Consider the following 14,824-nt stretch of genomic DNA (forward strand, 5'->3'; position numbering starts at 1 on the left):
TGAAGCCCTGAATTTTTTTTCAGGCTTCTTTATTCCAATTGCTTAAATTGGAAATTCACTGCGACGATCATATATCACTTTCATAGCTTTAATAACATAGCAATTCCCTGTGCTGAGAATAACAATAAGGACCACCATCAAGAATTTTACACTTAAACCTGCAGTCATCTGCTTTTATTTCTGTATCCTACAATAGCCTGAGCAGGCCGAACTCGCCCAAACGAAACCCGCCATCATCATTTATTGCAGGGGACAAGCATGGCTCTCGTGGGAAAAATACTCCTTAAGGTTGGCTTTACGCTGCTGGATGCTGATATACAGACGGCTGAACAGTCCGGCTTGACGGCATGCCGCATTGCATTTACTTGATAGTTCTTTTTTATACAACTGGATGGCAATGAATTTCGCTGTTTCTTCCGGTACAGTATTGTGAAAAAGTAATGCAAACGAAATGCGCGAATTTCGTTCTTTGCTCTCCCGAACTTTCGCGCGAAAGTTCGCGAAAAAATTCGTTGCGAACTTCGCGACATTTCACGACATTTCGCGCGAACTTTCGGTGGAACAAAGAACGATATTTTCTAGAACTTTCGCTGCCTCACCGATAATTTGCGAAATTTCGCTAGGTGAGACAATAAATTTCGCTAGACTCTCACCAATAGTTCGCTTTTCTACGTGCAGACTCCGCTACGGGATCGTTCGGTCGGATGGTCATGTAACATACACGAAAGATATCTTTGTTTTGCTCGCAAATGCATGCCGAATTTAAGTAAAAATGGTACGTATTGATCATTAAGCGAATAAAGCACGCAACTAACATATATAAAGGGTACTTACGTGGCATTTGCGAAAGGTTTTTAAGCAAGTTCGCTGGCTTGGCTCGATTTGACATACAGTGCTGTCGATGTGTACATATTTCATCTATAAGCCGAGCGATCATCGATAAAGAAAATTAACAAGCATTTGTTATTAATTCTTGTTTATTACCTTTTATTTAAATGGCGGCTCCTAAAAAGCCATTTGGTTTAGTGAAGAAACGTTAAGAATGAAGTTTTCATTCGTCTTTCCTTCGCTATTTACTAGTAGGCTGGAACTGCAGTCATCCATCGGCTCGCTCTGGAATATTATTTTGTCGGCGTGCGTGATCGTCTTTTGAGCGGTCGAGATCATTCAAAATCTTGCGTGTATTGAACAATTTCCTTGCAATCTCTTCCACAAGTAAATTTCTGCCTCAGACTGTTTCTTTTCCTTCAGCTTTTTAAAAGTTTTATGCAGAATCACCGCTAACGTGACACTTCAAGCGAAGAAAGAAAGAATCGATTGTTTTGACTTGCTTTGGCGACGTCAGAAACTGACCAATCAGGAGCGGCTGTTCTCAAGCGCTTGGCAAACATTGTAACACGATCTATCAGAAAGCGGCTGGCTACTGGCTAGATGTAAATGTAGATATTTTTGTTCAAAACTACAAACTTTTAATACCACGACTTCTTTGCTAAAAGAAACCACTTCGAAAGTTTGATTGAATTCAGAATACTCGACAAATACCGACAACAGCATGGCGTTTCGTGTTGATAACATCTAAAGTTCATCCGCTTTTAATATCTGCTCACTGGCGACTTGTGAAATATTTTGCAACGAACTGAACATTATTCATCCCGTATTCTCTGGCAATTTTGCAGTTGTTTTGAACGGTCTCTACCTCAGCAACAACTTTCATCGGAAGATTTAGTTGTTTGAAAACTAGTAGCTTTTGGTATGATGATCGATAACCACTAATTCTTCAGAAGAATGCGTGATTGTTTGAGATGGGATTCTAAACTCAGGTGAATTTTTTGTCACGCGTATGTACAGATCTAAATAAATTCACTATTTATTAGTAATTTCTTTTGTTGTTTTTTCGATTGCATACATGTAGTTGTGATTTAACAAATATGTTGATTTGCTGCATGTGGATTGTTTTGTAGTTTGAAGGAAAAACTGGGTCTCGGCTTATAGCCGAGTGTTTTGGGTTTATTTTTTGTCAGAAAGTTTAGGGACGTAAACCGAAAGTTTAGGGTCTCGGCTTTAATATAACCAGGGTCGGCTTATGCCGAATAAATACGGAAGTAGCAATAAACACAATTTCGCGCGGGGACAAGCACTACAGTGGGAAACATTGTGTGTTATTACACGACATTCATATCGTTCTCGGTAGTTTTTCTCGCGAATGTCAACTTTTCGTCATGAAACTTCAATGTTTTTGTCATTTGGGAAGAAGTTTATATTTACGTTTTCTTCATGCACTAACGAGGTAAGTTTAAAGAACAATTTTACGATGTAATTAAGAATTTATATCTGTAAACACGCTTTCTCTGTGTTTCAGGCCGGCACAAGAGAACGATTGAGAGGGAAGATTCACATTTACATCATAGCGAACTTTGCTCGAAAAGACTCGAAACTTCGCGCGAAAGTTCACGAATTATCGCACGAAAGTTCGCGACAAATTACCGCACACAGCGGAAAACTGCGCGAAAGTTCACGCAAATCGAAACAATAGACGTCGCGAAAATTCGGCGAAATGTCGCAAATTGTCGAAGAGATTTCGTTTCAAGCGAAATTTCCTCGAAAAGCCACGAAAAGCGCGAATTTCGTCGAAATTCGTTTGCATTACTTTTTCACAATACTGTACTTCTCTTTTGGACGTTTGAAATTGTCGTTTCAAAGATTTTTAAATAGTCATAATATTGCTCACTGCACACTTTCGGGTTTTGAGGTCCAGTGGTCCAATAGCGTTGCTCGTCAAACGCAAGTAAAACGAATTGCTGCATCTGTACATTTCATTGGACAAGTTTTCAACATGTTCAAGAAACTTCATCTGATCTTCTTCTCTGTGGTGACCAGTATCTCCCTCTTGATTTGGCTGTGGCATCTGTTGCCCATACATCAGCGTCACGTGCCTTGTCAGTTCTTCAGTGTTATAATTCAGCCTCCAATTGAAAATAATTTTTGGAACATTGGATTTTTAGAAATGATATGGTCAAGGACTTTGTGTGCCAAGTTTGGTGCTTTTGTCCGGTCTGTAACGATTTCCACAAAATTTAGCACTAACCCACTAGACTAATTTGATTACTCTACAAGGTGACATGATTTTTAACGTCACGTGACGTCATCAGGGCTGCCATCTTTGTTTCGCCATCATAATTTCATCATTTTTTGTTCATTTTTAGCAAAATCAAGCTATGCTTGGAATGCATTATTTAACAAATCGTACTATAAAAATGTCAAAAAGGACAATTTTTGGCCAGATTTGCTTGTTTGTTTGTTTGTTTACCCTCGGATTTGAAGAGTAACTTATACAGCTAATATCTCCGAGCATTTCACAGTAAGCACAATACAAAGGGCAAAGACCAGACCACAACACCGGGAGCTCCATGCCCTACTCTTTACGATAAGCGTGTGGGTTCTTTTACGTCCCCTGCTGACCATAACACCGAAGATGCAGAAGACGGGGCCTACGGTTTATCGTCCTTATCCGAGAAGACTAGAATATCTAACCATTTGCAGATGTTATTGCAAAGACAGCATATTCTCCTCAGTTATTTTAAGACCCTGAGTGTTGGTCCGGTCTGGGAGTCAGACCCGAGACCTCCCGCACTGTAGTCCGTCGCTCTACCAACTGAGCTAACTGGTCAGCGGTAGTTATGAAATTGTCATTGCAGCGTCAAATATCGTGGACATTGTCATTGCAGCGTCGAAATCGTGGGTGATGGTTGATATGAACAGCTACGGTAATTTTCAGCATTAAAGAGTAAATCCTCTATTTAAAATTACGAACAAACCTCGAGGAGGGTGAATATACCCCCAGCCCCCCCTCGCCACCTTGTACGTTGGAGGGTTAATTCTTTTGGGTATTAGTGAATGTTCCAATTTTTTATTGTTTTCATACCAATACTCAATACGTTTGAACTGATTGATTGACGGACTGACGGACTGACTGACTGACTGACTGACTGACTGACTGACTGACTGACTGACTGACTGAATTACTACTTATTACCATATTTAATGCCTTGCATTGTAAAATCTAAAAATCTATTTAAAATTTGTCATTAATAATTTATCTTTCTAGAATGTTGTCAGATAATCCTTTGGAAGTAATTGAGCCGGAGGCATTTAAACTTAGCAACAGTCTACAAATGTGCGTTACCTTTTTTGAATGTATTGATGGCTTATTAGACCTAGTTTGTAAACACTGTTCCTTGCTACCGAGAAAATGTATCATGACTTTGAGTTTCAGTATACGTTATAGGTATTAATGGCCTGACAGGGAGCATCCTTTTTCATTAAATTTGAGTTCGCACCTATCAAATTGATCTCAAACAGTTTGACATCAGGCTTTATGCATCGCCTACAACATCCCCCAAACACAGCAAACCACAAACATGATTCAACTATCAAATCTATCAGGCTCACAAACATACTTCACTCACTTCAGTCATTGGGCTCACAAAGCTACACGTTTGCAGTAATCATTGTGCTAACAAAGACCCAATCGGTAATTCCATTGGGCTCAAAACGATATCCATTTTTTATCGCAATGCATTTAACAAATCATTGTTTTGTTTTGTTTTAATTTTCTTCCACTCGGAAGAAAACATTTCAATTTTAATTCAGTGAAAACTAACCTCAGAATATTTGCTGTTTTCGTCAATTTTTTCCTTCGCTCTGCCACGGTATAAACTTTGTCAATTTATCAGCCATTTGACACAAACTGCTCCAATCGTCTAAACCTGTACATGTGTAATTTATTGCTCGACCGCTAAGTTTATGTTCCCACACTGGACACAATAAATATAGTTTTTTCCCTGCGGCCCGGCTTGATGCACAATTCCACCGGCAATGTTATAAAACAATTGGTTCATGATTATTAATTGATTCATGATTATGAACCAATTGTTAATTAATTCATGAAAATCAAACTTACTCATTTCTAGCCCCCGCGCGTGCGTGACGTGATCTGGCGTCACTTTCAAGGTCTATACTATCATCGACTATAACTTTGGACCAATCAGCGCGCGAGAATTATCTCGGTTATGGTATAAAAACAAATAGCCCCTCTTGACTTTCCGTTGTGTACACCTATTCACCCCATGGTTAAATGGGTTCTCGAAGAAAATCATCTACTGCTCTCATTGGGGTCATTAGAAACCCTCTCCGGCTTGGTCTTAATCGTAATCCGAGCTACCCTCCCAAAGAGTAAAGAGAATCATTATCACTCAACTATCTCAGGGTTCACACCAAAAACCGATCACTTCTTCTTGTAATTCACACAGATATTCCTTGGCTCACACACAAAACCCGAGCTCTTATTTTTAGATTTTACATAGATATCCCTGAGCTCACACAGAAACCCAAGCTCTTCTCTTTAGAGACAGTTTCGCACAGTTATCCATGATGTCTTCGCGAAATGGCACACATTGTATTAATTATCATATCTTTTATAACGCCACTGAGTCATCTCGTGGGATAATGAATATTATTACACGACAAAGGCGGTCCTAGAGCCAATAACTAAATCAGCCAATTAGATCACTTTATTTCCAGTCCCGCGAGCGCCGTTAGGTTCCAAGTTTTGGACCAGATTTTATCCCGGATGATCCATCCCGCGCGGTTTAGCGCAATATGGCATTAAGTACGGACAATATTTTCCGAAAAAATCACTGCAAAACTCCTGAATGGATATGGGAACCAGAAATGCCCCCCTTCGACCTTCAAATCTTAGACCTTCTTGAGTACTCTACTAATGGTGAACACGCAGAAATGACAGAATGCTCACTTACAAGCGAAACTTTGCACCACAACAGCCATCAAAGTGAAATTGAATGCGAAGTCATTATGATAGCAAAGAGCTAGAAGATTTTTTTCTGCGCAAAGGTCAAGCAATACAGTTAAGAAGACAAAGTTCGATATGAGAGCCCTTCAGCGTTTTTGTTCCAGTATTAGCGAAACGAGAGAGCTAGAAAAAATGACATCGTCAGAAATTAACAAACTACTGTCAAAAATCCTCAAGGATGTAATAAAAGAAAATGGCGAAGAGTACGAGCCAAACTCGCTGACCTCTTTTCAACGAAGCTTCCAATGCTTTTTTACAGAGAAAAAGTTACCTTTCAACACATTCAAAGATGAGTGTTTTTCAATTGACGTCAGGTCCTTGCTGCTAAACGAAAGAGCCTTGTTGCAGAGCGGTCGCGGTAACAAGTCAAATGCACCACGGGAGTTGACCGAAGAAGAGCAAGACAAGCTCTTTGAAAGCGGCCAGTTTGGAGACCACGATCCCCTAGTCCTCCAAAGGACCCTTTGATGGTTCCTTTCGTTGCATTTTAGTTTCCGGGCCAGAGATGAATCGAGAAAGCTGTGCGGGGGAGATGTTTTACTGTAAAAAGTTCCTGAAACAGGTCAAAAGCTTCTTGTTTGGCGAACGGAGAGAGGGTCAAAAACCCGCCAAGAAAACACTGAAAGTGGCCAAAAGGCCTTTCTCGCCCGAACTGTTCACAACTAGTGATTCTAGATGTCCCGTGAAATTTAACAAAGCATTCGCAAACCACAGACCTGGCAGTTTTACCTGGCAGTGAAGCACAAAAGGAAATCCGAGGACAACATCTGGTATTTGTGTACACCACTGGGCGCAAATCAGCTTGGGGGGTTTATGTCAGATGTAGTTTCTGTTGCTGACCTCCAGTCCAGAAAGAGGAAGCTCAAAATCACAGTGCCAGAATAACAAGCATCGGTCGTTTGCTCGACGGCAATTTTCCTGAAAACTACGTGATGCAGTTGAGTGGTCACAAAAACATCCAAAGTTTAAGCTCGCACAAATCTGTTTCCTTGGGCCACCAACGTCAGTTGTCAGACACACTCAGTCGACGAAAAGAGCCATAAAATGCCAGTATCAGTGATACCAATTCCGGATCCAGCGACAATTCTGCAAGGTTTCCTTCTGTTTCTTCCATTCAGAACAGTGCAACCTCCGTGTGCTGTTCATCGAGCTCGAACGCCCTCGGAGCTGTCTTTGCTGGTGCAAGTATTTTCTCTATATCAGGATGCCCTTTTCAAGTCATGGCAGGGCCAGTTAAATTTGTAAGCGAACCAGCTGCAAAGCGGCCAAGAAGAAATCATCATCGAAAGCGACGACGAAGATTAATTCTGCTCAAACTTACCAGTGCCAACTACCGCGTGTTTTGAGTGACGCGTTTCTGAAATTTTTTTTCAGCTCTGAAGTTTTATTAATTTCCCTATAAGTTTCAAGTCTCGAAGTTATTTCGATTACAATACATTCAATGTTCAGTTTGTTAAATGTCATTTCTCCTCGTTTACTGAGCACTTTTCATTGAAACAGAGCTTAGTTTTTGACTTTGTGAAAACTAACATAAGTTTAACTGGTTGAATGAAATGACAAGCTGGCTTTTTTGACAGTTGACCGTTTCTGCCACCGTTGACAGCGAAATGTGTAACAGCAAATCTTATTGGTTGAAATAAGCAACTTAAATTGATTCCAGCATGTTGATGGCTTACTCGTAATCGCTACATTGGAGATTTTATTGCTTTGAAAATGAAATGACCTTACAAACAAAAATAATTATTACTCCTTTAATATGCGTAAACGTTTTGCTGCACATTGTTTTCCGCGACATTTACCAGGTAGGAAATCTCACTACACAAATGCTCTTTAAAGAAAGATTACAGTCGCGTAATACATCTCTTATTAACCAAGCTCCTCGGGACCATATTGGGCGAATATTGGCCCTCGGTCTTTTTTATACGGCCCTCGCTGCGCTCAATCCGTACCGTAAAGACCTCGGGACAATGTTCACCCAGTAGGGCCCTCGTACTTGGTTAATAAGAAATATTCACATGAACTGTGAATGGGCTAAAAATTTGGAATGTAAATTTTGTTTTCGTCTACATTTTCGAGCAAGCCATCTTTTGAGAAGCTAAGTGTTTAGGTCAAAATTTGTTCACCTTTCGAAAAAATAAAGAAAAAAAGAAATATAACTTTTTTTTATCGGTGCTTACTAGCGGAAAGATTCCAAATAATCCAGAAATGAGAAGTATTCCATAATTCCAAATTTCTCCAAAGTTCAGCTTTGAAATGAATCGCTTCACATTGACGTTATTTATGCACCTGAGCCCAGTTGCATAAAGATACTTAAGATAACGTGAGTTTTCTGCAGCCTTTCAATGTGCTATGAGAGGTTTTCTCCGGTGCTTATAAGGATAAATTGGGAGAAAATGTACTAAAGAGCACTGGAAAAACCAAAACGCTTTGAAAACATTCATCACAACGCAGAGAGCTGTTGCAGAAAATCGCTCGTAATCTTAAGTATTTTTATGCAACCGAGAACTTACCACTAAAAAATAACTAGAAGTGGCTATAAGCCACTAAACTCGGAAAAGTTATTATGAAACAAGAATCGAAAACAACAAGCTGACAAATAAAGGTTTGCTAATACAAATGATGTTATACTTTCCAAACTTCTGTTTACTTCACTTTGATTGTCATCAAATACTGATCGGGAGGAGGGGTGTTTGGAAAAAAAAAAAAAAAAAAAAAAAAAAAAAAAAAATATTGAGCGAAATTAAAAAAACATTTGAATTTGTTTTTGCCATAACCGATTCCAGTGGTTTTGAATTTCATTTAATGAAGCAATCTCTCAACATGGCGGATGGTCATGCAAAGATGAGCTCCTCGGAGCTTAAGCAAAAAATACATCAAATGATGTCTTTCCTACTGGCCTTTACTCTCGTTATGATATTTATACTTGACGAGCCTTTGTACACAAGATCTACAGATTCTTTACCTCGTTTAAACCCACGATATTCTCGTCCGGAGATTAGAGAACTTGGCCAAACGCTTTCTAAGCTATCGCGCACCTTACACGACGAATGGCACAAGCTTCTTTCAAATTGAAAGACTACCGGCCTGCGAAGATATCTGCAAAAATCAAGGCCCTAAAAGTACGCCAATGGTCAAGTTTCCATGTGGAGAATGCAAGAAGAGCGTCAGGAACAATCAAGACGCCATCGTGTGTGTTACTTGTAACTTGTGGTCACACACCAAGTGTCTTGGTATGTCCAAACCCACGTTCCAATATAACCTCAAGCATCCTGGAATAGAGGACTTGTACTTTTTGTGCATTGCCTCAATTGATCGAATCAGGAGTATGAACATTGTAACGCATGTAACATTGGTACTGTATTGTAATTTTATTTTTTGCAAATAGTTTAGGTGTCGTGTTGTAAGTAGCCAAGTTGTAAGTAATAATTAGTGAACGTCTTGCTTTGTAAGAACAGTTTGTGTATGTGTTGCAATAAAAAAAATAAAATAAAAAAAAATTGAGTGACTAATTTTTAACGGATAAATCGGCAGAGTATGCATGTTTACTGTTTGATACCGAGCCTGAAGATGTGAATACGTCGTCGGTCTCTGCTTCATCGTTTGAACTTCCTCTAGATTGGCACAAACAACACGTTAATGGCTACTATAATAAAAATCTATCAACTGGTCATCTCAATGTTAACAGCATCCTCGGCAAGATTGACGAAGTTTTGGATATTCTGATGAGTTCCGTTTCGGCATCTTATTCGTCTCTGAAACTAAAATCGATAAATCAGTATCTTCATCGCTGCTCTCTAGCCCACACTATCGCATGATTCGTACAGATAGAAAACAGGGAGCTTTGTGGACTACTTGTTTATATACACACTTCTGTAATCGCTCGACGACAGCCTAAAATGGAACCTGAAAACATCGAATCGATTTGCGTAAAAGTCAAAGGAAATGCTAGTACTTGGTTCTATATGTGTGCTTGTTACCGATCACCAAGCAGGTGTAAAGTATCCGACTCTATTTCTGCTTGCTCAATTGCCGCAGATAAAATGCTAAAATCGTGCAGCGAAGTTGTATTTCTGGTAGATATGAATATTGACATGCTTCAAAATATCAACAACAAGAATTTGCATAGCCCCACTAATCCCTTAGCGGACTTTTGTGGCCAGTTTTGTCTCCCGAATACAATAGTTGAGCCCACTGGAATGACAAGAACAAGTAAGACGTTGATTGATGTTATTTTAGTCAATCAACCAGAACGTTGGGCAACAAGCGGCACATTACAACTTGGAACAAGCGATCACGATCTCGTGTACATTGCCAGAAAACAAGGACTACCGAAACCTAAAGCCAATGTAATTGAGTCTAGAAGTATGAAACACTTTAATGTGGACGCATTCCTGGCCGACTTAGCCACAACCCCATGGGATACGACTTTTGTCTATGACGATATTGACGACATCTGGGCTCACTGGTCTAAGTTGTATAATGATACCATTAAAAACCATGCGCCAACAATCAAGAAAATAGTCCAGACCAGTCCAAATCCCTGGATTAATGTCCACATAAAAAAGGCAATGCGTATGAGAAACAAATTGTACAGGAAATATCGTCGCTGTTGTACTGATGCCTCGTGAAAAAGCTACAGAATGCAAAGGAACTTGGTGACTAAATTAAAGCGAAATGCAATCAAGCGTTTCTGCTCTGACTCAGCGGCAAATGCAACTACCCCTGGTGGCTTTTGGAAGAGAGTAAAATCTTTACTTCCATCTACAGGGAAAGACATATCGCAGGAAGACATACATTTAATGGACAACGGAAAAGTTGTTATGGAACCATCCGACTTGTTAAATACCTTCTTTTCTACTCCAGTCCTGGAGCAGACTATCCTTGCGCTCAGTCAAGATGACTTTCGGACCCACCTGAATGTCACATCTGTTTTGTCACGTGACTTCAGCTTGGACTTTTCCTTTCAACCTGTTAGTGCCGTATACATTGGAACTTTGCTTGGTAAAGTCAAGAGCAATAAATCTAGCGGGCCTGACAACATCATGCCAAATATCCTCAAATTGTCTGCACCATCGCTAGGACTTCCCTTAACGAAACTGCTGAACTTGTGTATAACAACTTCAACATGGCCTACTGAGTGGAAGTTAAGCAATGTAACACCTGTCTTCAAAAATGATTATGCTTCCCTAGTATCTAACTACAGGCCAATCAGTATACTCTCTGCTATACCGAAGATTCTAGAGAAAGTAATTTTTGATCAACTTTACAATGCATTTCAACCGCCGTTTTCTTTAAACATGCCAGGATTCCTACGTGGACACTCATGCTATACTGCACTTATTAAAATGGTTGATGACTGGCGCTTGGCTCTAGATTCGAAGAAGGTCACTGGCTCCATTGCAATTGATTTATCCAAGGCTTTTGATTCTATTTGTCATAGTTTGCTACTCGCTAAACTAAGTGCCTATGGTGTCGGCGATGAGGCAACGCGATTCTTACACTCATTTCTGTCTGACCGAAAGCAAACAGTGAAAGTTAATGGAGTCCTTTCCGATTGACTAGCCGTACATTGTCGTGTTTCTCAAGGCAGTCTCTTGGGGCCCCTTTTGTTTAACATTTTCATTAATTACCTGAATTTTGTTGTTCAAGGAGCTTCATTGCGGCTTTATGCTGATGATACGACAACGTATACATCAGATACGAACACTGCAGCTTTCGAGCTGTCTCTTAACCAAGATTTGCAGAAGCTTTCATCTGGTTTTCTTCAAACCACTTGTCTATCAATCATAACAAAACACAAGCCACGTTTTTCGGGAAAATCCTCTGACGAGCCTGTTTTCATCTTGGCGATTCTCCTATTGATATTAAGGACTCTCTGAAAATTTTTGTTGTTCTCATCGACAATAAACTGTCCTCTAAGGAACACATGTCAGCTGTTCTTAGGAAAGTGTATGCCAAAATTGGAGCTCTGAGGCGACTTAAAAGATTGACGCCTGCCGGTGTTGTACTTTTGCTGCATAAGCTTACATCCTATTCCACATGAAATACTGCAGCCCACTTTTGTTGGGAATTAACAAAACGTTAATCAATAAACTTGAATCTGCTAACCATTATTCTTTGAAAACCCTTCTGAATGCTGGAAACAGCTTAGAATATAATTCCATTTTGTCTATAGCAAACATGCAATCACTCGAACATAGAAAGCACGACCAATCACTCACCTTGCTTTTTAAATGTATTAATGATAATGGACCGAGTTACATCTCCGACTTATTTCAACATCGCAATTCTCATTACAACCTACGGAACAGTGGCTTAAATCTTGTTAAACCATCCTACAACAATCGCTTCTACCACAACTGTTTCACCTACCAATTAACTCACTTATGGAACCAGCTGCCTTCGTATGTTAGACAATCCAGTAACTTGAGATACTTTCGAAAACATTTTAAAACATTTGACTTTTCTAATTGTAAGGCTAGTTGCAAATGTAACTATTGTATTTCATAGAATTTTGCGACTTATTTTTGTATAATTATCGTTTTTTTAAGTTTTTAATCCTGGGTGTAACATTAAGTGTGGGTGGGTTAAAGCATTTTTACATTTTAATTTTTTTTACTCATAAGATATTGTAAGGGCCGAACTGCACTAGCGGACAAGTTTTAAATGTCATAACATTTTTGACAAAAACAAAATTGTCGCGACAAGTCAGAGACATTTTGAAGAAAACAAAAGGTGTAACTATTAGTACAATAGCCCTGCGCGTGCTTCTAGCATCCCTGCACATTTTTCAGCACGGCCGTCTTGGGCAAACATCAAATATGCAGTTTCACGCAGTAAAAAAAATCTAAACAACTTGCATTTAAAGTACGCGTGTTCTCATGCAGTGGAATAATGAGACGTCTCAAGATAATTTTTACTTATCTCATTCATACATTTGGCCGAAACACTTCACTTAATAATATGCTTTGCCTCTCGCGAAAATAATTTGCGGCTCGATTATTATAGTGAGAGCTACATCACGGTGCATACTATCCCAACAATTTTTGAGTGCGTGTTGTTTTTCGGTGCAATTTAGGCCAAACACAATAGCCAATCAATTACGTATTGTTATCTGGCATTACGAGGGGCATGGGAATGCGACTTGTCATGAATTGTCCTGCCTCCAGGCAGGACAACGGCCCCTTTGATGATCTGTCCGTTTTCACAAAATTTGACCTTTGTCCAACAAGTCGTTCGCACTTGTTTTTGCAATTGTTTGACAAAATCTATCGCACGTGCAACGCGGACCAATCATAAGACAACTGCTTTTTTGTTTTCCTGGAATGTTGGACAAGTTCTAGGTCTCAAAAAACGCATTCGCACTTGTTTTCTGTAACAAGTAACACGTTAATGATGAAATCTTCCAATTGTTAGAAAATTTGTCCGCTAGTGCGATTCGGTCCTAATATAGCTATTTTTAAATTTTTAATTGTTTTTTATAAAGTTATCATGCGCTTTTAACATGAGCCTCTGGCTTGGACATAGAGGGCAACCTCATCCCGCGCATGACAGTAATAAATTGATTGATTGATTGAATGAATGATTGAATATTATTATATTTTTGTGCTTTATACTTCCTGATTGTGAAAGATTTTTACTACGAACGAAGCTGAAGACACTGAACCTCAGATCAGTTATCGGCCTTGCACTGGATTTTCAACTGTAGTGTGTCCATATATTTATTGATACTTACTGATATATTGAATTATTGCTAGCTGCATCTGTGAACCTCCATACGCGTCTCTCGCTGGTGCGAGTACAAAAAAGGCATACTACGAAGGCTCCTACTACAGTGCAGTGCAGAACACTTCGATCTGCTTTCCGCTTGTTGTTCAGAAATATAGTATTTACAAGTTAAGTTAAACCGTTACTTGCTTATTAAATTTTGTTAATTTTTTACAGGACAATGAAGAATCGAACTGCTAAAAAGCTCAAATATCCGAATTGCACAATATACCTGTCAGTATTTAAAATTTAGAACAAATTTATGAGATTTATTGTTAGTACATTTATGCAAAAATAATTTTAAATAAACACCTTTAGAAACATTGCCAAAAACCCTACGATCAACCCTATTCTGACTGGGTGGGGGGGGGGGGGGGGGGCTTTTGAGGCCCGCACGGACTGTGAACACTTACCACTTTTTTCAAGCTTCAACAAAACTCTGCCATACTTAGTGAGTTTACCTAAAATTTAACCTGGGAATAATTTGGTATGATTCATTGTTGTGACAGGAACTTTCCATCGCCATGGCAACGGCATTTTGACAGCCATGAATGCAATCAGTTTCACGTTTCTACGTTTTTTAAGCACAATCTTATTGATTTCAAGTACTTTGCAGTATTTTTTTTTCTGGCGTTTTGGAAAAAAAGTTTGAACTCCAAGATGGCGGAAAGCACCCCCTCTCCCGGTTCCAGAGGGTCGAATAAAGCCTGGTCTGATAGGGGTTAATGAAATAAGCGAATCGGTTGCTTAAAAGAGAACAGCACATACGTGCATCGGCACATACGGCGTTTTCTTAAAGTGTGAGGTAAGTTCCGTTGTCAAGTACAATCTTTATTCCCTCACACAACCAATTATAAATGACACTTGAATGGAGCTCAAAGATTCTATTGTGTGGTCGATCTAATGAGGATACGGTTTATTAATAAGTGACGGAGTCTGTTACGAAGGATCACTAGAAGCGATCGTGGGAACTTGAATACTTAAGACTGAATCAATGCTTGTAAAGGTTAGTGTCAACTGAAGTGTTTTTTTTAAAGGAAAAAAAATGTGCATTAACAGTTGTGCATGAACTCGCTAGTTCGTTGCGTTTGCAGAATCTGCAAAGATCTTTTTTACAGATAATAATGAACTTTTCGTGGATACATAGATAACATTTCTTGCTAATATTATTGTAGGGTTGGCACTTTT

At 39.3% G+C, this 14,824-nt stretch overlaps 1 protein-coding gene across 1 annotated transcript in view; it reads left to right on the forward strand.

Moving 5' to 3' along the window:
* The window catches only part of LOC144666801 (uncharacterized), a 92,569-nt gene that overhangs the window by 70,362 nt on the left and 7,383 nt on the right, over positions 1-14,824 (forward strand). Inside the window, exons 24-26 of the mRNA XM_078528205.1 lie at positions 4,106-4,174; positions 13,502-13,573; positions 13,814-13,870. Of these exons, the coding sequence (XP_078384331.1) occupies positions 4,106-4,174; positions 13,502-13,573; positions 13,814-13,870 (198 nt within the window). The remainder of the gene's footprint in view (positions 1-4,105; positions 4,175-13,501; positions 13,574-13,813; positions 13,871-14,824) is intronic.

Source organism: Oculina patagonica, chromosome 9 (assembly GCF_052425735.1).
Source record: "Oculina patagonica isolate OP01 chromosome 9, crgOcupat, whole genome shotgun sequence".
Lineage (NCBI taxonomy): Eukaryota > Metazoa > Cnidaria > Anthozoa > Scleractinia > Oculinidae > Oculina > Oculina patagonica.